Consider the following 24,762-nt stretch of genomic DNA (forward strand, 5'->3'; position numbering starts at 1 on the left):
CGCGCCTCTGGGTTTTAGGCCTTTCAGATGCCATGGTCACATTTGACCAAGGCATCTGAAAGGTTAAATGTCTGCGATTGGCATAACTGACAATCCCAGAACTGTATTGGTTCCATTCTGCAGCTGGTTACTTAAATATACGTTTCCTATGACACAATAAGGGGTCAGATGTGCATGAATAGTGGTGTTTGGTCGTCATTCTGTAGTTGACAGTTATGGTGCATGCAGAAGGTAAGTCTCATGAAGATAGCAATAAGAGGATCCTAGCACTTGTGGGTTTGCTTTTTAAGGTTAGTTTATTTTATAGCTGGTTACACACGATGCGTTTGGCCTGTCCAAAGACTTTGTCAACCACTATACATATCAAACTAATTCTAGCAGTTCTATAATGCAATATATGTCTGCATTGAAATTATATCAGATGCTATATTTCAACAACAGGAGTATATTATATATATATAAAACACAAATAGTGCAGCAGCACAGTCAGAGCCAGTGAACTGGGTGCAAATCCCCACAGAGGCAGGCCACTCCTCCACGATATACAGGAGATGAAAAAACGAGGCAGCACTTCCAGCTTTTGGTGTACGGGTGAAGACCCAAAACTTTAATCCAAGCGACGTTTCGGCCTACTCAATGAGGCCTTTATCAAGCTTGATAAAGGCCTCATTGAGTAGGCCGAAACGTCGCTTGGATTAAAGTTTTGGGTCTTCACCCGTACACCAAAAGCTGGAAGTGCTGCCTCGTTTTTTCATCTCCTATATATATATATATATATATATATATATATATATGCGCAATACATTTCCGTTTTAACACAAATCAACAAAAGCGGGTTCTGTGTAAATCTTGTGCTTTGGTTCCAGTTTTGCAAATTAACCCAGTATGCTTCAGAGCACAACAATAAAGGTTCTATACTTCCTCAACGTCTCAGCTGCTCAATCTGTTCTATCACTTAGTTGTTCATTTGTGCAATTGCATGTTTTTTCTAGTATAAGTGAAATAGGTTTCCACATCTAATTGTAGATTTTTCTTTACTTTATTTATCTTAATTATATAGGAGTGACCCATCAGTGGGTAATATTAACAGGCGCCACTGATTACATCGAAGCATTGATTATAAGCAAACACTTTGGGTGGATAAGAATGCTTAATGAGATACTATCTGTTCACTCCCAAATCAGATTTCACAAAATGATCACGCAGATTACCCGACTTTTTAAAGGAACTAAATAGAGGATTTTTTTATATCTTGATACAAGATGAGCCTTGTTAATAATATGCTATTGTCTATTATGTATGAAGGGGATTCTGTATTTATTCTATTCACTTCTCCTTGTCTTTGACTCAGTGCCATGATGAGTATTTTCTGATGTGTATTCTCTCCTGTGAAGTTTACTTTTAATCTCATCTAACCTCTGCTGATATGTTTCTAGATCAGATTTGGGGATTTCTTTTTTTAGAGAACATGGGTGGGTACTTTGAAATTGTAGAACACCATTCCTATTTGTAATTTTTTCTTAATAGAGCCGTACTCAGGTTCCCACTGGCATCATTCAAATCTAGCTGCTATCCACTGCACATAAAAAGTAGAGGAGAATCTGCTTCCTAACTTTATGTTGCTCACTTAGAGGCCCCCCTGGAATCATGGAGGACATTACTGACATGTATGGTTGTGAATAAAGCACTTGGGCTGAGATAGTTAGTTTCAGCAGTCTCTATAGTGTCTCACCCATAGTCCCATATCACTGTGCTCCTGCTCACTTCTCCCCTCCCGTCTCCATAGACTTGTAATATGATCCCTCTTTGAGATGCTCCCTTCCAGGAAGGATCAAAAGCATATTTCCAAGAGAAAATAATTTAGCAAAGGGTGGGGGCAAGGTAAACAGCTGGTAGAAGAATTAGACATTTCTCTCTGATAAGACAAATTTTTGCAAGGTTGCTTAAAAAGTGATCATTTTATATTTATATCACTTTAACTTACAGACAGCTCAGCACAGATGAAATTGAGTTCAACCTGATTGTATAGCCAAAACATTTATCCATAACCCATCTTTATTGATTTGTGTTAGAATGATAATGTATTGCCTTTTTTATACTCCTGTTACTTAGATATAGCATCTGATGTTACTTTAACGCTTTAACTACATACGGTACAGTGTTATATAACTGCTAGCATTAGGGTGATATGTAAAGTGGTTGATAATGGCGCTGAATGGGCCAAAAACATGTATTGTGCAATCAGCTATGAAATAAACTAACCATAAAGAGCATGCCTTTTTGTGTCAGGATCCTCTGAGTATAAACATCATGTCACACCGAAAACCAATGATTGGCTGCAGCACTCATGGAATGATGAATGGCATGTGACTGTTGCAGGCCCATTGGGGATCAGGGCAGCAGGGACTAATGCAGAAGCACCATTTTTTTAGATTGTACACTGTTTACAGTGCCCCCTGCTCCCTGCTTAACCCCTTAAGTATGAGGCCCGTTTTTAGCTTGGCATTTTTGTTTTTACCTCCCCACATTCCAAAAGTCATAACTTTTTAAATGTTCCATTCATATAGCCGTATGAGGGATTATTTTTTGTGGGATAAGTTGTATTTTTTTAAGGGCACCATTTAATTTACAATGTTTGTTATTCGAAAATGGAAAAAAAAAAATCTTTGTGGGGTTACATTGAGAAAAAAAATTCCGCCAAGGTTTTTGGGGTTTTTATATCATAGAGTTCACTATGCATTAAACATGACGTTCTTAATTTGAGGCTCAATACAAATGTGGTGATACCAAACTTGTATAGGGTTTGTATGTTTTACTACTTAAATATAAAAATTGAAACCTTGGAAAAAATAAAAACATTTCTTGGCACCTTTTTCTTTTTTTTATTTCGATTTAGAGAGCTGTATGAGGGCTTGTTTTTTTGCAGAATGAGCTGTAGTTTTTATTGGTACCATTTTTGTGGTACATATGCTTTTTTGATCACTGCTTTAAAGGGGCAGAAAATTTACTAAAAAAAGAGCGAATTGTGTGGTTTTAATTTTTTTCAGTTACGGCATTCAATGCACAGGAATTTTTAAACATATTTTAATAGTTCAGACATTTTTGGACGCAGTGTTGCCTAATTTGTTCATTTTTTATTGTTAAAGGGAGTCTGTCACCAACCTGACCGGTTTTAAACCGATGGCTCTGTGACATCCCTATAGGCCGTTCACACATCGCTGCCGGGCCCGGGCATGCGCAGTGTTCTGCCTACAGTGGGAAGAAGCACAGAGATATGCAGTGCGCATGCGCCAGTTACTGCGCACTGCATATCTCTGTGCCTCTCCGATGCACGAACGGCCTATAGGGAAATATGATGTCACAGAGCCACAGGGCTGGCCGGAGCTTACTGAGGGGCGGAGTTAGGTGCGAGTAAGGCGGGGGAACTTGGGCACTTTCAGCAAACTCTCTGCCCCTGGGCACTTGCAACGGCTCATTAGCATATCATAAAAATGACTTTTTGGGCGATTTGGATGATCTGAAAAGCAAAACAAAAGGTAATATCTGTGTCATGTCTTTGTGTCCCACTGAACTATGTGATTGGTTTAAAACCGGTCAGGTTGATGACAGACTCCCTTTAATATATTTTTATATGTAAAATTGGGAAAAGAGGGTGATTTAAACTTTTAATGCTATATATTATATAATGGTTTTCAAAAATCACAATGTGATTTTTGTTTATTATGTAGTATATCCTTGAGGGAGTGTCACATTCAAGTGCGGATGTGCTCCTATTTTACCTTGGGAGTAGCATTCCTGTGCAATTTTGCCCTTCCTATGAAATAGACCGCCTTGATTAGGTGGTACATTTAGGTGTGCTTGCTCCTCCTTTCATTGGTTGCTGGATGCACATAGAGGTGACTAGGAGCAGCACACTATATGTGCAAAGTCTGCGCTCCTGAACATAGATGCCCAATGGCATAGGTAGGTTTGGCGTAGAACCTGCCTGACTTGAGACCACCTTGGCAGGGGTAGGTGGGCACAGATGTGTTTTGATCAAAATATATTGGCTAAGAGTCTCAGATTTTATTACATCAGAATCAGGGCTTAGTCCATATATAATGCTTGCATCTTATTTGTTGCATTATTGTGCTTTTTTTTTCAGTGATTTTTTTTCATAAATGTAGCCAGGGACATCCGCATATTTATTTATCATATCATGCAGGATGTTTTTATCTTTGTTTTTTACTCTTTTTTGTGATTTTTTTTTGTATGTAGTATATGCTTGAGGGAGTGGCACCTTCAAGTGTGAATGCGCTCCTATTTTACCTTGGGAGTAGCATTCCTGTGCACTTTTGGCCTTCCTATCAAACAGACCGCCTTGATTAGGTGGTACTTATAGGTGTGCTTGCTCCTCCTGTCATTGGTTGCTTGATGCAAATAGAGGTGACTAGAAGCAGCACACTATATGTGAAGAGTCTGCACTCCTGGACATAGCTACCCAATGGCAAAGGTAGGTTTAGCGTAGGACCTGCCTGACCTGAGACCACCTTGGCGGGGAAGGTGGGCGCAGATGTGTTTTGATCAAAATATATTGGCTAAAAGTCTCATATTTTATTACATCAGAATGAGGTCTTAGTCCATATATAATGCTTGCATCTTATTTGTTGCATTATTATCCTTTCTTTTTCTGTGATTTTTTTTATATAATGTTTTTACTAAAACTTCTTTTTTAGTTTTATAGTAATAGCTTTTAACTCTCTTTAATCAGAAACAATTCACTTATATAAATGTGGAGACCATAGTCTACTTTTGTCTACTGCCTGAATAAAAGACAAAGTTTTTAGCTACCAAAAATCGTAAGTGCTGGAATTTACTTGTCTTCAAATCCTACGTTAAACGGGCTCACCAGCCTTTTCCGTGAACGCAGGTAATTTGGATTGGAGTGAGCTGGACTTTCTTTGTAGTTTACCATGGCAGCCTGGTAAGCTTCAGAAGCGTCCATGCCATGGTAACTGGTCAGAGTCCCGCAACTTCACTGCAGAGGATCCGAATGCAAGGCAGAGGTAGCCATATTCCTCTGCCTTGCCTCACAGATGCTGCGATCAGTGTTGATCCTGGAATATGACAGGGTTTAGTGCAATCGCCATTTCCCGTAACTGCGGCCGGGTGTCTGCTATATGATACAACTGGCACCCACCGCGTATTGAGCGGGCTCACCACAGCAGCCCGTTCCATATATTCCCTCAACCACCGTGATATATCAAGTACATCACCGTGGTTGAAGGGGTTAATTTTATAAACCCATGTCCAACGTGACTGTTCTGTGGGATGTTTATGTGCAGCACATTTGTTAATCTCATGTAACATTTTTTTAAGTATTCTAGTGGACACCATATCTATTATTGTCAGCCAAATAGTAGTGGTCTGGGGACCTATTTATCTATCAACAGAGGTTTTTCTTGATTCTTTCCCTCAGCTATCGTTAGAAGTCAATAACAGTGAGAGGACCTTCAAATTATGCAGCTAACATTTAAATGTGAAATATGGCCTGATATGTGCAAATCAAAAACCTTTACTTTAATTTATGGATTGTAAGGTTACCAGATATGTATCACTTTATTGTATATCTTGAGACTGGAGATAGCCAAGTACAGAGCTCAGCTATCTCCAGCAGTCCCATAGAAATGAATAGAGTGGCGGCTCGCTTTTCTGACTCATTGCTCCATCAAGGGGGGCTCCAAACGGTATGGGACCCCTATTCTCATGATCTATAACCAGAATACCCATTTAGTGGTAGGGAAGTATGTATGTAACTAGATGTGTGGAAGTAGCTATAAACTAGCTAGGTATTGTTAGGGGGAGTGCTGAAGCTGTGAAAGAAAAAGTGCATAATGGGTTTGTTTGGGTACAATAGTAAAAAGTGCTACATACAGGATGTAACCAAACCAGAGTGATTTATTTTATATTTTAAAAGTATTTTTTTTTCTCTTTTTAGATGTTACACTGCCCCCTGTAGCAGCACCCAGAAAAGTTTCCCAGCTTCTGTCATATGTCGGTGCCTATGTTTGATCTCCTTGTGGCATCTCTGCGTCCTGGCTTTGCCTTCCAGGACACCACCATGAGACGCTGCATTTCTCCTTAGGAAAAGCTTTTCGTCCCACTGATGTAAGAAGAAAATCACCATTGTTATTTTTATGCCATTTTTCAATGTAGATATAGATTTCCTTTCTTTTTTTTTTTTTTAATCGTAGAGCTTTGCAGTGTTAATTGTAAGTCATCCGGGTTTGTGTGAACATAACTCTGTCTCGGTTGAGCAAACTGTGTTTCCTGAGGAAGTTGTTGTGGTTTATGAAAACAGTTCAACTGATGCGTCCTCCTACAATACCTTTTCTAGTTTCTATATAATTTCACAACATCTTTATCCAGGTAATATACTGTAGTGGGTTTGAAAACAGTAGTAAAAATCCAGCAGCAGGCTCAAGATAAAATCCAATGTCTTTATTACTTCATTATAACATAGTAACATAGTAACATAGTACATAAGGCCGAAAAAAGACATTTGTCCATCTAGTTTGGCCTGTTATCCTGCAAGTTGATCCAGAGGACGGCAAAAAAAAAAAACCCTGTGAGGCAGAAGCCATTCTTCCCGACTCCAATCAGGCAATCAGAAATAACTCAATGACCCCTCTCTAGTAGCTATAGCCTGTAATATTATTACGCTCCAGAAATACATCCAGGCCCCTCTTGAACTCCTTTATTGTACTCACCATCACCACCTCCTCAGGCAGAGAGTTCCATAGTCTCACTGCTCTTACAGTAAAGAATCCTTTTCTATGTTTGTGTACAAACCTTCTTTCCTCCAGACGCAGAGGATGTCCCCTCGTCACAGTCACAGTCCTGGGGATAAATAGCTGATACTACTGACCCCTGATATATTTATACATATTAATTAGATCTCCCCTCAGTCGTCTTTTTTCTAAAGTGAATAGCCCTAATGTTGATAATCTTTCAGGGTACTGTAGTTGCCCCATTCCAGTTATTACTTTAGTTGCCCTCCTCTTGACCTTCTCCAGCTCTGCTATGTCTGCCTTGTTTACAGGAGCCCAGAACTGTACACAGTACTCCATGTGTGGTCTGACTGTTCTTATCACGGGAATCTATGCCCCTTCTGATGCAATCCATTATCTTATTGGCCTTGGCAGCAGCTGCCTGACACTGGTTTTTGCAGCTTAGTTTGCTGTTCATTAAAATTCCTAGATCCTTTTCCATGTCAGTGTTACCGAGTGTTTTACCATTTAGTATGTACTGGTGACTTGCATTTTTCCTTCCCACATGCATAACTTTACATTTATCAGTGTTAAACCTCATCTGCCATGATCCCTCTGTAGCAGTATACTTTGGAGAAGTCCAGATATACGACATCCATTGATTCGCCGCTGTCAAGTCTAGAACTTACCTCCTCATAGAAACTGATTAAATTAGTTTGACATGACCAATCCCTCACGAAGCCATGCTGATATGGCGTTATTTGCTTATTTCCGTTGAGATGCTCTAATATAGCATCTCTCAGAAAACATTCTAACAGTTTACCGACAACAGATGTTAAACTTACCGGCCGATAGTTTCCAGGCTCTGTTTTTGGACCCTTTTTGAATATTGGCACCACATTTGCCATGCGCCAATCCTGTGGGACATTCCCTGTCAGTATAGAGTCTGCAAATATCAGAAATAAGGGTCTGGCTATGACATTACTTAATTCCCTTAGGATACGGGGGTGTATGCCATCCGGTCCTGGCGATTTGTCCATTTTAATCTTTTTAAGTCGCTGATGTACTTCTTCCTGGGTCAGACAGGACACTTTTAATGGGGAATTTATTTTTGCATTCTGCATGTCATCTGACAGTTTATTTTCCTCAGTGAATACATTGGAGAAAAAAATATTTAACAGCTTTGCTTTCTCCTCATCGTTCTCTGCGACTTCCCCCTAATTAATCTTTAAAGAGCCGACACCTTCAGATTTATACTTTTTAACATTTATATAATTGAAGAACATTTTAGGATTAGTTTTACTCTCTTTGGCAATTAATCTCTCGGTCTCTAGTTTGGCCGCTTTTATTAGTTTTTTACATGTTCTATTTTTTTCCTTATAGTTTTTCAGTGCTTCCGTGCTACCCTCCTGTTTCAGTGAATTATCTGCCTTCTTTTTGTCATTTATTGCTTTCTTTACAGTTCTATTTATCCACATTGGTTTCTTTTTGTTCCTTAACCTTTTATTCCCATACGGTATGTACCTCTCACAATGAGATTTTAGGATGTTTTTAAAGATATCCCATTTAGTGGCTGTATTTTTATTTGAGAGGACTTTGTCCCAGTTAGTTCGGCCTCTCTTAGTTGGCTAAATTTAGCTTTTTTGAAGTTTGGTATTTTTGTTCCTCCATGTAGAAACGCTCTTTTGAATGATAATTGGAAGGTTATTACTTTATGGTCACTATTTCCCAGGTGTCCCCCAACCTGCACATCTGTTGTTCTGTCAGGCCTATTGGTTAGTACTAAGTCCAGTATGGCCGTCCCTCTAGTCGCGTCCTGAACCAGTTGGGAGAAGTAATTGTCTTTGGTTATTGCCAAGAAGCTATTTCCCTTATGAGATATACAAGTTTCAGTTTCCCAGTCTATATCTGGGTAGTATGATTTGCCGCCTCGTCTATCTCGTTTAGTAGTAGATTTTCTGTGGACTCTGGTGTATTAGGTGGTTTATAGTAAACTCCTATCAGTAATTTATTGTTGTTTTTAGCTCCATGTATCTCTACCCACAGTGACTCCACATGTTTAGGCTTTAGACAGGACTTTACATTATAAAAAACATAAGCTGACCAGACAGGCAAGGTCTACACGGTGATTAAGACTAGAGATGAGCAAATCGAAGTTGACAAAGTGGAATTTGATCTGAATTTCAGGAGAAATTCGATTTGCTCCGAATCCGAATTTCCTCATGCTTCGTGGTAACGAATCACATTTTTTCTTAAAATGGCTGCTGCACGTGTGAGGACATGGAGAAAGGAATCACCCATAATGCCATGTATGCAGCCAATCACCAGCCAGCCAGCCCTATGATGTTACAGCCCTATAAATAGCATCTTGGATTCTGCAATTTTCCAGTATACTTAGTGCAGGGAGAGATGTCAGCAGGCGCTAGGGACAATGGTAGAAAAAACTTCAATGTGCTAAAAAAACTATTTACAAGTGCAGCAAAATATTATTCAAGGTGTAGGGAAAGGATATGGAGGAATCATTCCACAGCATTTATGTTGAACAAGGTTCAGTAGGGGAGGTTACAGCCTGGGTAATAGAAACAATCCTTTTACACCTTGCTGCACTGACTGGGGACCCAAATTTCCATTATACAGCTCTGTAATTCCAGCAAACCATTCTTGTTATGGGGGTGTTACAGCCATTAACAGGATTTATTACAAATAAATATTTCTAAGTCTTATTTGCCCTTGTGCGGTGCAGTTATATGTTCTAAAGCATTTTTCGGCTTTTATTAGGGCTTATTAGCCATTGTGTGGTGAAGTACTAAAATTACAGCACTTTTTGTTGTGTATTAGTGGCAAAAGAAAAATATATTTTCCGTTCAGTGGTACAGTTATACGTTCTAAATCCTTTTGTGGTGTGTATTAGTGGCAAAAGAAAAATATATTTCCCGTTCAGCTGTGAAGTTATATGTTCTAAAGCCTTCTGTGGTGTGTATTAGTAACAAAAGAGAAATATACTTGCTGTTCAGCAGTGCAGTTATATGTTCTAAAGCCTTTTGTGGTGTGTATTAGTGGCAAAGGAAAAAATATATTTGCTGTTCAGCGGTGCAGTTATATGTTCTAAATCCTTTTGTGGCATGTATAAGTGAAAAAAGAAAAATATATTTGCCGTTCAGCTGTGCAGTTATATTTTCTAAAGCCTTTTGTGGCATGTATTAGTGGCAAAAGTAAAATATATTTGCCGTTCAGCGAATATCGGCACTTCGAGAATTCGTGAATATTTAGAATATAGTGATACATTTTCGTAATTTTGAATATTCTAGATTTTTCTTTATATCAGTAACCTCCCTTTTTGTTTGTGGGACAATGAGTGGGCTGCAATGTCTTTGTCTTAGCTCAGCAACATCCCTAGTAACCAATCGGAAAGTTGCCTACCCCTTACTATATGAGAACCTCCCCAGCAGCCATTTTCTACAGTTTTTTAAAGTTCTGAGAGAGACAGAAGTGTCATTGCTGTGCTCTGTGCTTTCCACACTACATTAGATAGATAGTTAAACAGCTTATGCATATAATACAGATAGTTAGTGGAAGATAGCCAGTATAGGTTATATCCTGATATAGTGTAGCTGATAGGTTCTGCTATCCATACATACATGCAAACCTGCTAAAATGTGAAGTTTCACGTATTGGGCCAAAATATTTGCATCATTAGTGCCGATTAGCGCAATCGCAAATAAATTGGAGCACTCTAACTGCATATAAAACTATTTTTAATATTCTGCCGTGCCAACCATTTTTTCCAGTCTCCGGAAACTTCTAGCAGCTTGGAAAACTTAACAAAAGTGACCCACTCCTGTATTTCGCACGCATTACGCAAATATTTCATTGCTGATTTTTCGCTATCAAGAAAATAATATCGAATTTGCGAATTTGCGAATATATGATGAATATTTGCCTAAATATTCGTGAAATATCGCAAATTCGAATATAGCCCCTGCGGCTCATCACTAGTATTAGTGGCAAAAGTAAAAATATATTTGCCGTTCAGCGGTGAAGTTATATGTTCTAAAGCCCTTTTTGTCGTGTAATAGACTTAGTGGCAAAATAAAAATATATTTTCAGTTCAGCGGTGCAGTTATATGTTCTAATGCCTTTTGTAGCGTGTATTAGTGGCAAAAATTAAATATATTTGCCGTTCAGCGGTGCATTTATATATTCTAAAGCCCTTTTTGTCGTGTAATAGACTTTAGTGGCAAAATAAAAATATATTTGCCGTTCAGCGGTGCAGTTATATGTTCTAAAGCCTTTTGTGGCGTGTAATAGGACCCTTGCACACGGGCGTCACGGATTTGGTCTGGAATTGGATGCGTTGCGGATGCATTGCGGCAAACCCGTGCGAGTAGGCACGCAATTTCACGAAGTTTTGTCTGCAATTGTGTTCCGTTAATTTTTTTCCGCGTCAGTGCAATGTGTTTTGCACGCACGTGATAAAAAACTGAATGTGGTACTCAGACCTGAACCCGGACTTCTTCACTGAAGTTCGGGTTTGGGTTAGGTGCTCTGTTGATTTTATTATTTTTCCTTCTAACATGGTTATAAGAGAAAATAATAGCATTCTTAATACAAATTAAAATGTCCATTGAGGGGTTAAAAAAAAATAAAAAATCACCTTATCCACTCATTCACCACATGGTGAGCGCGATTACGTCATCGAAGGTCCTTTTTCAGGTCCTGCAGAAAAAAGTCGATACCAGCTGCGTGATAAACGCAGCTGGTATCGACTTTTTTCTGCAGGACCTGAAAAAGGACCTTCGATGACGTAATCGCGCTCACCATGTGGTGAATGAGGTGATGTCAGCACAAGTTGTTGCGAATAAAGATCTTCATTCAGCATGACCTGCGCTTATGTCACCACGCAGTGAAGAAGTCTGGGTTCAGGTCTGAGTACCACATTCAGTTTTTTATCACGCGCGTGCAAGAAGCATCTCCCATTTATGTACCGCACTCAGTATTTTTACGTTTGTCATCTCTTTGTGTATATAGTATTTTTTAATATATTCTCAATAAAATTGTTTTTTAATTATAGCTGTATAGCCTCAGTGTTTTGTTGTAGGTTTTTCTAGTAATTATTGCCAGTCAGCTTTTGAGGGGTCCTTAGGTGACTTTTTGCTCTCAAGTGACTAATATTTTATTTTGTTGTAACCTATTTTGGTTTAAACACCTCCACATTGATTGATTTGCAGCAATTTATGATAAATTAGTTCACAACAAATCTAATTTGACTTCAACGAAGCTGCCAAATCAAATTTTTCAAAACTTCTTTAGAAAATATCTTTCATCTGGACACCTCAATCATTGTTTTTGAGCAGCAGATCATACTATGTAAACAGTGATCTACCACCTAGAAACAATGCATTTGTATGAGGATGAGCGATCCCCATACAGTGGAGGTGATCACTGCATGTAAATGCAACTCTTCACCTCCAGTTCCCAATAATTTTCTGCTCATCAGCACCTTTACTTAAGCATTTCAAACAATACATGGACAGCGGTGATATAAACATTTTACAGACCAGTCAACATTACTGGCTTTGTAGGAGGTGTCAGAGTTTTAGCCCCCTGCTGCCACACAATCAACCATGATCATACACCCTGGTGTTTAACCCCTTCCTGACCAGCGGCATAATAGTACGGCGCAGAGGGATGTGACTTGCCGCCCAGCGCCGTACTATTATGGCCCGCTGATTGAGGGGGTGCAGGAGCTGTGCCCGCCCAATCAGCTGCAGGGGACTGGCTGTTCCTGTTAGCTGGACCCCTGCTGTATGCGCCGGTGCATTAACCCCTTCTATGCCGCTGTCAGCGCTGACCGCTACATAGAAGGGGTTTGTTGCGGGTGAGGGAGCCCATCGGGTCCCCTTGCTGCTGTGGCGGGGACCGGATGGGTAAGAAGGCAGCCCGATCTCGTGCAGAGGCTGCCCAATGCCTTGCACGGCATCGGAACCTGCCTTCTACGGGTGCCCAGGAGATGCAGCCTCAGGCTTGGTCTCCTAGGCAACCTGTCAGTGTATTACTCTGTGTAATATACTAACAGGCAATGCATTACAATACATATATTTTGTAATGCATTGCAGAGGGGGGTCAGACCCCCAAAAGATAAAGTAAAAAACAGTGTTTAAAAAAATAAATAAAGTTTCAAGTGAAAAAAGAAAAATGCCCCTTTTCCCCTGATTTTATAATAAAAAATGTAAAAAAAACAAACAAAAAAAACACATATTAGGTATCGACGCGTCCGTAACAACTGGCTCTATAAATATATCACATGATCCACCCCGTCCGATAAACACCATACATTTTTATTTTTTGAACTGTGTCAAAAAAAGCTATTGTCACCTTACAACACAAAAAGTGCAACAACAAGTGATCAAAAAGGCGTATGTCCCACAAAATTATACCAATAAAACTCTTGCCTCATCCCGCAAAAAATTAGCCCATACATAAAAAACTATAGCTCTCAGAAAATGAGACACTAAAACATAATTTTTTTTGTTTCAAATATGCTGTTAGGCCTCTTTCACACGACAGTATGTCCATTTCAGTGTTTTGCGGTCCGTTTTTCACGGATCCGTTGTTCCGTTTTTTGCTTCCGTTGTGGTTCCATTTCCGTTCCGTTGTTCCGTTCCGTTTTTCCGTATGGCAAATACAGTATACAGTAATTTCATATTAAAAATTGGGCTGGGCATAACATTTTCAATAGATGGTTCCGCAAAAAACGGAACGGATACGGAAGACATACGGATGCATTTCCGTATGCATTCCGTTTTTTTTGCGGACCCATAGACTTTAATGGAGCCACGGAACGTGATTTGCGGCCAAATATAGGACATGTTCTATCTTTAAACGGAACGGAAAAACGGAAATACGGAAACGGAATGCACACGGAGTACATTCCGTTTTTTTTGCGGAACCATTGAAATGAATGGTTCCGTATACGGACCGTATATGGACCGCAAAAAACGGCCCGCAAAACGGAAAAAAAAAACGGTCGTGTGAAAGAGGCCTAATTGTGTTAAAGTGAAAATAAAAATTAAAAATGGAAACATACATATTAGGTATTGCCGCGTCCGTAACAACCTGCTATATAAAAATATTACATGACCTAACTCTTCAGTTGAACACCATAAAAAAATAAAAAAATAAAAACAGTGCCAAAAAAGCAATTTTTTGTCACAATATATCACAAAAATTGCAACACCAAGCGATAAAAAAGGCATATTCCCCCCAAAATATTACCAATCAAACGTCACCTCATCCCACAAAAAATGAGACCCTACCTAAGACAATCGGTCAAAATATAAAAAAACTATGACTCTCAGACAATAGAGACACTAAAATATTATTATTTTTTTGCTTCAAAACTGCTATTATTGTTTTAAAGTGAAATAAATTTTAAAAAAAGTAGACATATTAGGTATTTCTGCGTCTGTAAAAACCGGCTCTATAAAAATATCACATGACCTAACCCCTCAGGTGAATGCTGGAAAAATAAATAAATAAAAACTGTGCCTAAAATAAAAAAATGTTGGTCACCTTGCTCCATAAAGTGTAAAAATGCTACCAATATAAACGTCAACTCTTCCTGCAAAAAACGAGCCCCTGCACAAGACAATTGGCAGAAAAATAAAAAAAATATGGCTTTCAGAAAATAGAGACACAAAAACATACTTAAAAAAAAATGCTTTATTATGTAAAACTGAAACAAACAAACAAAGTAGACATATTTTATATCATTGCCTCCATAACAACCTGCTCTATAAAAATAGCACATCATCTACCCTGTCAGATAAATGTTGTAAAAAAATTAAAAAAATTAAATGGTGCCAAAACAGCCATTTTTTGGTTACCTTGCCTCACAAAAAACTTAATATAGAGCAATAAAAAATAATATGTACCCCAAAATAGTACCAATAAAACTGGCACCTTATCCCCTAGTTTCCACTGTAAGGGTGCATTAGGGGGGCTTAAAATGGGACATGGCATCTATAAACCAGTCCAGCAAAATCTGCCTTCCAAAAACCATATGGTGTCCCTTTTCTCCTGAGCCCTGCAGTGCGCCCTTACATCAGTTTACGACCACATGTGGGGTGTTTCTGTAAACCGCAGAATCAAGGTAATGGCTTAAAATGGAAAATCTGTCAAAAAAGTGAAATTTAGAAATGTCATCTCTATTTTCCTTCAATTCTTGTAGAACACCTAAAGGGTTAACAAAGTTTGTAAAATCAGTTTTGAGTAGCTTGAGGGGTGTGGTTTCTACAATAGGGTCATTTATGGGGGGGGGGGGGGTTCACCATGTAAGCCCAACAAAGTGACTTCAGACCTGAACTGGTTCTTAAAAAGTGGGTTTTGGAAATGTTCAGAAAAAATTTTAAGAATTGCTTCTAAAATTCTAAGCCTTCTACCTAAAAAAATTAAATTACATTTACAAAATGATGCCAACATAAAGTAGACATATAGGGAATGTTAAGTAATAAATATTTTATGAGGTATCCGTTTCTATTTTTAAAAGAAGAGAAATAGAATTTTTGAAAATTGTGAATTTTTAAAAATTTTGGGTAAATTTGGGATTTTTTCATAAATAAAGGTGAAATATCTTGACTCTAATTTATGACTATCATGAAGTACAATGTGTCACGAGAAAACAAAAGAATGGCTTGGATAAATAAAAGTGTTCCAAAGTTATTACCACATAAACTGACACATGTCAGATTTGCAAAAAAATGGCCTGGGCAGGAAGGTTAAAAAAATGGCCCGTGGCTGGAAAGGGTTAAGTAGATACCAAGATACTAACGTTAAATGTATATATGGTGTGTGTGTACAAAGTTTGGAAATAGAGCATGCATGCTTTTTTTTTGCAGTTCGAACATTGTGTGGTTGTATCAGTTATTATCTATGCATAGTGATGATAGTTAATATGTACTGTACTGATGCACCTTGCTTTGTGATATCATATATATGTATGTATATATTATATATATATATATATATATATATATATATATATGCTGCAAAAACGATCACATCTGTGATATGAATTTATGTATTATTCTGTGTAGTAGGCAGATAACAATTTACAGCCCATAACAACTAGCCACTAGAAGGGTTTGTATGCCTCTCTCCATAGTCAGGAGGAGCTTAGTTTTGTTTTGTGTCTACAATTGTTTTGTAGACAAATGAGTCAATGTAGAGACAGTGCTTGTCTGGACATTGATGAGTGCCAATGCAAAGAACCAGCTCCAGAGAAAAAAAAATAGTCAGAGAAGCAAAAAAGGTAGAAAATAACATTGAAAGGCATACCAGTGTTAAGAGGAGGTGCTAGTACAAACCCTGTAGAGGTACACTGCTTGAAAAAAAAAGCTTAGAAACTCCATAGTAGCCATTGAACAGAAGTTGAAAGCCTTCTGGCCCTAGACAAACCTAAAAGACAGACTCCAGATATTCCCACCATACCACTTCCCATAGAGGAGACTAGTGGCAACAAGCATTATGAGTGTGGCAACCTGTAAAAATGGTGTAGAGCTTTTTTCTGATGTTAGCGTCCACACTGTGGCTGCATAGTGAGAAGTGTTGCCCCCCAATTTCTGTATGTGTATGCAAAAGAAGGTAATGTAAGGAAAATTATTTTAGAGACTTCTTGTCTTATTAAAATTATTGCCTCAATTCAGCAAATGGCATTTGTTATGTAGCCAAAGTTACTACAAGGCACTTACTAAAATATTATGATTGAAAAATGAGTCAAGCCAGCAAAGGAGGCAATTGCATTACATAATACTTATTTTACGGGGTTACAGCTACTGCAGCAAATCAGCAGCTGTGGCTGTGCTTTCCCATTATAGGAAAAAACGCTGTCCTCTCTGGTGGCTGGGACCGTGAGAGCATGCATAGGCACACATGCACAGCAGTTACTATCCCAGCCACCTCATATTTGCACTTCAGAAATGTCCGTAACCCTTGGAGGAGGGCAATGTATAATGCGATGGAAAAATTAATCAAGGAGGCAATATGGATAATCACAATACATTAATAGGTGCCTTCTATTAACTATTGTCTACATGATAAAAGTCAGTTGCTGAAGTGAAACAATCCTTTAGCTATTACTGCAGTCACGTAACCTGTAAGAGCTGTGGAAATTGCACTTGTGTAATATCTGCCAGTCCATGCATGCTGAAAACTGTAATTGATGTGCTTGAAGTTCACTCTTCAAGATGCCTCATCATTGCCCCTACTGCTGCAAGGGACCCTGCCTTGCACCTCACAATTCTCCTCGCCATCAAGGGCACCCCAAACTACATTCAGGCAGGCTTCCCAAAGTTCAGGATGTACCTCAAAGGGAGTAATAGGTGTGCCCTTTCAATTACTGCACAGCCCAGGGATTATCTGAACTGTGAATACTACTACTCCCATCCCCCACACCTCCCATTCATCTCAATACACATGGCTGCTTTCTTCCCAAAACAGCTAACTAGTTCGAAAAAAAAAAACACTGATTCTCTCGTACGCTGACGTGATGATATCAATCAAGATGGCCGAGATGGCCTCTCCATGATCAAATGGATGAGGTGAGTATGTATTTTTTGTTTTGCCACCATTTCAGGAAAAAATAATTAGTTACCCCAAAGCACCAAGAAATTCAGTTTTGTGGCAAATCAAATTTATCTTGTAATTCGGATCGAATTCCACTTGACTTCGATTCCCTCAACACTACCCCTGATATACAGTTTACGACCTGCTAATGTAGTTTCTGTATGGGTGTGTCCCTCCTAGCTATGTATGCTGGAAGTGAGCTATGTGTGTTCTGGATGCTGCTGTCTTTACTAGCTCTCATATATCAGCACAGCTCCATTCATGTAGTGATTTCCCCTTCTAGAAGACATGAGGGATCACTACTCCCATTTGCTGACAGACAGTGTTGCTGAAGAGTGTGTGATTACCCCCCACCCACCGCCCCAATCACTGCAGAGTCTGTGGCCATGGGTGCTCTTTTCTCTATGTACACTCCCCCTCTGCATGAAGACTGCTATGTGTGTGCTTTCCTACCTATCACACTCAGTACAGCCATTGAGATTTGTCTGCCCAAGAAGGGTTGGGTACTTTGTGGACATTTATAATTTTCCATTTCAGAAGTGATATAAATGAAAAGAAAGGAATACAGACAATAAAAAGCATCAGTGTAAATGTGTTCATAACCTTTAAATTATGTACAGTGTAATATAATATTTGTGTGCTTTCATACAAAATGGTTTATGAAAAAAAAATGAAAAGCATGGACTGATCCAAACTAATGAAACTTGCAAATACTCATAGATAGTTTCCTAAAATATATGTAGAAAACTAGTAGCTAAATTTAGAGTTCTTTTGGTAAAAATATAACCTGTGTGTATTAGAACAACTGAAATTTGGAACATTTAAGTCCTGCCCTGCCTCACCCACGGAACTCCATTTGCAACTTCTAAAAAAAAGTAATTTACCAAGTTAAGTCGTTGCACTTCACTTTCATAGTTGTCATTCTGCTTCCTGAGAACATGATTTTGCCTTTTCAGTATATAGTTTTCCTCTTTTATTTTGTGTAGTTCGAGACTGAACTCTTCCTTTGACTGCAAAAAAATTAAAATAAATTAAGAGACATTGAGAAAATTTCCCTGGTATTTGCCCAAATGATACTCATGCAGTCATACCCTTTGTTATAGTTTGCACATCTGAGTTGTACAACCTGCAGTCAATTACAACTTGCTTCTCCAATTATGCTAAGCTATGTACTTTACATTGCCTGAAAGTGCATTTGCTTCTTCCGGTAGATATGAGGAGTAGTTTTGAGCGAACTTGTGTTTTCAAGTTTGGCGTTCGGATTCGGGTTATCTAATAATCCTGTTATGGATTCTGGTACCATAGACCATAATGGAATTCTATGACGGTATGCACCACGGAAGCCTATAAGAGGCATTCCGTATTGCATTCTGTCATAATAGAAGTCTATGCTGGTTTATGCTGGCCCAAGACTTCTATTATGATGGAATGCAATACTGAATGCCTCTTATAGGCTTCTGTGGTGCATGCCGTCATCAAATTCTGTTATGGTCCGTGGTAGTGGAATCTATAATGGAATTCTTAGATAACCCGAACCTTGTAAACACAAGTTCGCTCAACACTAATGAGGAGTCATATCATTCATGGGTGAAATATAATGGCTGGATAATAATAAAAATTCATTATGGAATAAATGGTTTATTGGCTTAGTACTGCAATAAAAACATTCTTGTATGTATGTGTATACTTATAGCAAAAATGTGACAACATATGCAGTCATACAGTATATGTTTTCATAAATGGACAGCACTCATTTAAACCTCAAGTATGTTGAAATATTACAGGACATTCCATGCAAAAAATTCTAATAATACTACTGCAATAATGCTTATCTTATTCAGGATCATGCTCTAAGGGCTGTTAAAGAGCTAGACACTTACCTATAGGCTAGCCATCAGATAGGTGGCAATACAGAAACAGATTTTGTCCTCCTGAATAAGAGCTTATGTACATTCCCTTACTTCCAGGGAGCATTGCCGGGCCTATAAGACTCCCTACACCAACTTGTGGAGGAACAATAATAGGGTCTTTAATATGTCCCTATCCAGCAAACTATATACTTACCTGTTTGTGAGAGCACCTATACTGATTGTGGTAGTGTAGTGTCATCCACCAGCTTTCTAAGACTCCTGAAAGCAAACCTGCCAATGGTATCCAGGTATCACTGGATAACTTTGAGTAAGCTGGATTACAACTCATGTGGAAGTTGTAAAGGTAGCCATATACAGTAAATGTTCACAGATTTAAAGGCAACCTTTAGTCTACCATATATTATTTCACCTTTTATTTCCTTGGAGATGTTACAGCAGAAATGGTGAACCTTTTCAATGGACTCAATGTTTACTGTTCCTTTAAAAAATCAGTTCCATTTTTATTAATTCCCAGCTTTATACTTATTGAATCTCATGCTGCATAATAACATGCTGCCGGCATCTTCACTGCGCCTGCACAGATTACGGCGCAGGGAGCGGCCTGACAGTCACTGTGCCTGCGCCAAATACAGACGCACACGGCGCAGGCGCTAGAATTCGGCCGAGATGGAGAAAATAGGCTGTCAATCTAGAGGAGAGGGGCGGGCTGGAGGGACGCGCTGGGCAGCAGAAATAGTGAGTAGACGGAGCCTCTAGGTGCTGAAAAGATGCCCCATAGCACCTAGAGTCTCATTTGCATATCAATAAAACTACGTCTTTAAGCTTAACTGCTCCAGACAAAGGTAATACATGAACATGGTTAGGTACTGCAGACACTAGCAGATCGCTAGCGTCAGACAGCTAAATAGGTGAAAATCTGGTGGTAGAAACCCTTTAATGGTCTGTCTGCTATGTAATGAAAACGCCCGCAGATAGAAGAGTGGCATTATCCGGGGTCCCTTCTGACAACAATGTCTAATTATACTTTACGCTTTGTCACCTTGATGATTAGAGATGCCGCTGATAGTCCATGGTAGCGGCGGTGGTAGAGCACCACTGCGCTCCAGTGGTAGAATCTGGGTAGGACCAAGTGGTGATGCTCTGAACCCGGGTCACCATTTTTTGCTTAACTGCTGCGGATGCTCCGGCCATTGGAAACTGATTCAGCACCTCCGGCTGTAACGGTGCTTGTAGAGAATCCCCTGGGGCTACAGTCATCTTCCAGGGCAGCTGGTAAATGACTTTAGGGTTGAAGGTGGAGAACGACACATATCCCATTTGGCAAACAGGTGGTGGCGGCACTCCAGGAATGAGGGGCTCTGGCTCCGGTTGAGGAAACTCCCTATAGCGGAACACTCCTCCCGCTGTCTCTTGCAAGGCTGCGACCTTCTCCAACCTTCCTCATGGCAGAAGGATCTTCTTCCCATACCTCTGTGGCGGACGTCATGACCATAGGCCTCTGGAGCAAGTTCACTCCGGTGGCAAAGGGGCCTTTAGTAGACTCAATGGGTGTGAACTCCACCTCGTCCCCCTGGTAGAGGCTGTGTCGGGCCTGAGGCAGGTGTGGGCGCTTCACCGAACAGCAATTTACAAAGTACTCAGTTCCGGTCCCGGACGAATCCAGAGCCGTGCCCCACAGAGAACCAGACCACAGTTCCCAGTCTCCTCTCCAGCTTGGGGTCATACAGTCGGGGGCCTTCAATCAGGCCAATGACCAAGTCCTCCACGACCTTCCGGTAATCTCACACGCTAGTCGCATAGGCCGTAACACTTCGGGGCACCACTGGGTTAAGGCTGTCACAGGCCTCATCCTTGCTGAGCAACGGAGTGGTAACTCCAGCCGCCTCAGCCACCACAGTCGGCGCGGGGAATGCCCGCTGCATCTCTTTGGAGGGTCACTGTACCTTATACAGGGAGGTAGATTTGTTCAGGAGCAGCAAAACAAGCGGCTTGTAGAGAGCGAGGATGGTGGTCACGCAGCAGCTGGGCAGGGGATCACAGATCCAACGCGATCCAAAGGCATATGTAGAAAGATGGAGGGCCACAGCAGCATATCACCAAAAATCTTCTTTATTTAGAAAGACACCTCACAGCAAGGCATAAAAAATTGCAGCAACGTTTCGGCTAAGGGTAGCCTTTGTCAAGCATATTGAACAAGTAAAATCACAGTCTATGGCCCCATGCACACGGCCGTGTTTCACAGCCGTGTGCGGGCCGTGGAACCGCGGCCTGGATCCCTCCTGAGAGCAGGAGCGCACGGCGTCACTGGTTGCTATGACGCCGTGCGCTCCCTGCTGCCGGCACAGTACAGTAATACACTGGTATAGATCATACCAGTGTATTACTGTATAGCGGTGGCAGCAGGGAGCGCACGGCGTCATAGCAACCAGTGACGCCGTGCGCTCCTGCTCTCAGGAGGGATCCAGGCCGCGGTTCCACGGCCCGCACACGGCTGTGAAACACGGCCGTGTGCATGGGGCCTATAAATCACATATAATGGGACCACCCACAACGCTGAACAACCAATAGAAAATGATGTGTACAGGTCACACCTACATAATTAACATGAGATCACCAACATATTAAGGCATGTTAAACAGCTGATGCAGATTGTAACAATCGTACCTGTGTGGGGCCACGTTGCACAGACACCCATGATAGATCCAGCGTCTCGCGCTCGGTGATGCGCATGTCCACAGACGTCATCACAGAGCGACATGCGCAAGGAATCGCTGTGCGCATATGTCAAGCAGCATCCAGATACACAGTCAGCGCAAGTCCATGCGCGTCATCAAGGGGCGGCCGGCAAACGTCACAGGGCCACTCCCACATGACGCACCAGGCTGACGTATGCATGGGGAACCGACAGAGCTACCAATTAGAAGCGCTCGCACCACTGCCAAATAAGGACAGTGTGCAGAGCGCTTTATGGATTAAAGCCTCGACTCAACACTGCGGACATATTGCGCAATCTAGCACGATATTAGCGTAAGGGGAAATCAAAGTATCTGTGAAAAAACGTGAACACCTCACAGGTTCTACAGATATAGTGTGGTAAAAGCATCCACTATTGGCAATAAGAAACATATGTGTCTGACATAGCGTCTCATTCACACATGGTTCTTCATGTCAAAGTACCCTGTCAAAAAAAGTGGTGACCAGGTTGATCTCTATTGTTGGTTGTACAGTGTTACACGGTGGTATAATAAAGACATGTAATATAAAAACAAAACAAGATATTGTCACAGATGAAATTTAACTGATACTAGCCACATTAAATTCTAGATTCAATCCAAATTTAGCTGATGCCAGCCACATTAAATTCTAGATTTAATCCAAATGGCTGTAAAGATTTCAATGTGTAGATCCATTTGAGCTCCTTCTTTCTTAGTATTGCGTCCTTATCTCCCCCTCTCCGTAAAGGACCCACGCTGTCTATAACCCTAAAGCGAAGTTGTTTCACTGAATGCCCTGCTTCGACAAAATGTTTCGCAACGGGTTTATCCATATTCATCTTGCGTATGGTACTTTTGTGCTTGTTAATACGTTCCCTAACTTCCATGGTGGTCTCTCCCACATAAATAAGGCTACAAGGACACTGGATGGCATATATCACATCCCGTGACCTGCAGGTGTAATAGCCGTTGATTTTATATTTTTTACCGCTATACGGATGGGAGAAATGATCACCCTTCAGGACGTTACCACAATTACAACAAGATAAACAAGGAGAAGTACCGTTTTTACGTGGTGCAAGCAGTTTTTGTGTCAATGACTGGCCACCTATATCGGACTTATCTATAGGAGGCTAGGGTTCCGCCTGTATGCCATCATCGGTGGGGACTTGAATTCTTCTATTTCTGGCAGTCCCCTTTGGAGTATATGCAGGCATCACTTGGTTCGGTGGTGGTTTCCCTTTTGTGTGACAGATGGTGTTTCCTTCCACCCCGGCGACATCCCCGTCGCCTTGTTGGCCTAAAAACGGGGCAATGCATGATAGCTATCACCCACACAAAATGCTTAACTCCATTCCATGGAGTCAACTCCTAAGGGTCAGGAGAATAGTCTCTGATGAAGAGGTGTGTACACAGAGGGTGGATACTATGTGCACACGGTTCTTAGAACGAGGTTACCCTAAACCCTTACTTGCTAGAACCAAACAGAAGGTGAAGTTGGTTGACAGATGCACTGCACTACAGAAATCGACAAAAGCTAGATCTGAGGCTAGGGTTCCGTTTGTGTCCATCTTCGGCCGGGACAGTGGCGATATTGCCCATGTCCTTAGAAAGGAGTGGCATATACTCGAAAGGGGTCTGCCAGAAATAGAAGAATTCAAGTCCCCACCGATGATGGCATACAGGCGGAACCCTAGCCTCCGTGATAGACTGGTTAAGTCCGATATAGGTGGCCAGTCATTGACACAAAAACTGCTTGCACCACGTAAAAACGGTACTTCTCCTTGTTTATCTTGTTGTAATTGTGGTAACGTCCTGAAGGGTGATCATTTCTCCCATCCGTATAGCGGTAAAAAATATAAAATTAACGGCTATTACACCTGCAGGTCACGGGATGTGATATATGCCATCCAGTGTCCTTGTAGCCTTATTTATGTGGGAGAGACCACCATGGAAGTTAGGGAACGTATTAACAAGCACAAAAGTACCATACGCAAGATGAATATGGATAAACCCGTTGCAAAACATTTTGTCGAAGCAGGGCATTCAGTGAACCAACTTCGCTTTAGGGTTATAGACAGCGTGGGTCCTTTACGGAGAGGGGGAGATAAGGACGCAATACTAAGAAAGAAGGAGCTCAAATGGATCTACACATTGAAATCTTTACAGCCATTTGGATTAAATCTAGAATTTAATGTGGCTGGCATCAGCTAAATTTGGATTGAATCTAGAATTTAATGTGGCTAGTATCAGTTAAATTTCATCTGTGACAATATCTTGTTTTGTTTTTATATTACATGTCTTTATTATACCACCGTGTAACACTGTACAACCAACAATAGAGATCAACCTGGTCACCACTTTTTTTGACAGGGTACTTTGACATGAAGAACCATGTGTGAATGAGACGCTATGTCAGACACATATGTTTCTTATTGCCAATAGTGGATGCTTTTACCACACTATATCTGTAGAACCTGTGAGGTGTTCACGTTTTTTCACAGATACTTTGATTTCCCCTTACGCTAATATCGTGCTAGATTGCGCAATATGTCCGCAGTGTTGAGTTGGGGCTTTAATCCATAAAGCGCTCTGCACACTGTCCTTATTTGGCAGTGGTGCGAGCGCTTCTAATTGGTAGCTCTGTCGGTTCCCCATGCATACGTCAGCCTGGTGCGTCATGTGGGAGTGGCCCTGTGACGTTTGCCGGCCGCCCCTTGATGACGCGCATGGACTTGCGCTGACTGTGTATCTGGATGCTGCTTGACATATGCGCACAGCGATTCCTTGCGCATGTCGCTCTGT

The 24,762-nt window shown here is 40.6% G+C and overlaps 1 protein-coding gene across 1 annotated transcript in view; it reads right to left on the reverse strand.

Moving 5' to 3' along the window:
• Positions 1 to 5,980: 5,980 nt before the first annotated feature.
• TNIP3 (TNFAIP3 interacting protein 3) overlaps positions 5,981 to 24,762 on the reverse strand; it is a 123,676-nt gene continuing 104,894 nt past the window's right edge. The window contains exons 6-7 of the mRNA XM_044277453.1: positions 18,257 to 18,382; positions 5,981 to 6,142 (exon numbers count right to left, since the gene is read on the reverse strand). Coding sequence (XP_044133388.1) covers positions 5,981 to 6,142; positions 18,257 to 18,382 — 288 coding nt within the window. The remainder of the gene's footprint in view (positions 6,143 to 18,256; positions 18,383 to 24,762) is intronic.

This window comes from Bufo gargarizans, chromosome 1 (genome assembly GCF_014858855.1).
Source record: "Bufo gargarizans isolate SCDJY-AF-19 chromosome 1, ASM1485885v1, whole genome shotgun sequence".
In the NCBI taxonomy this organism is placed as follows: Eukaryota; Metazoa; Chordata; class Amphibia; order Anura; family Bufonidae; genus Bufo; species Bufo gargarizans.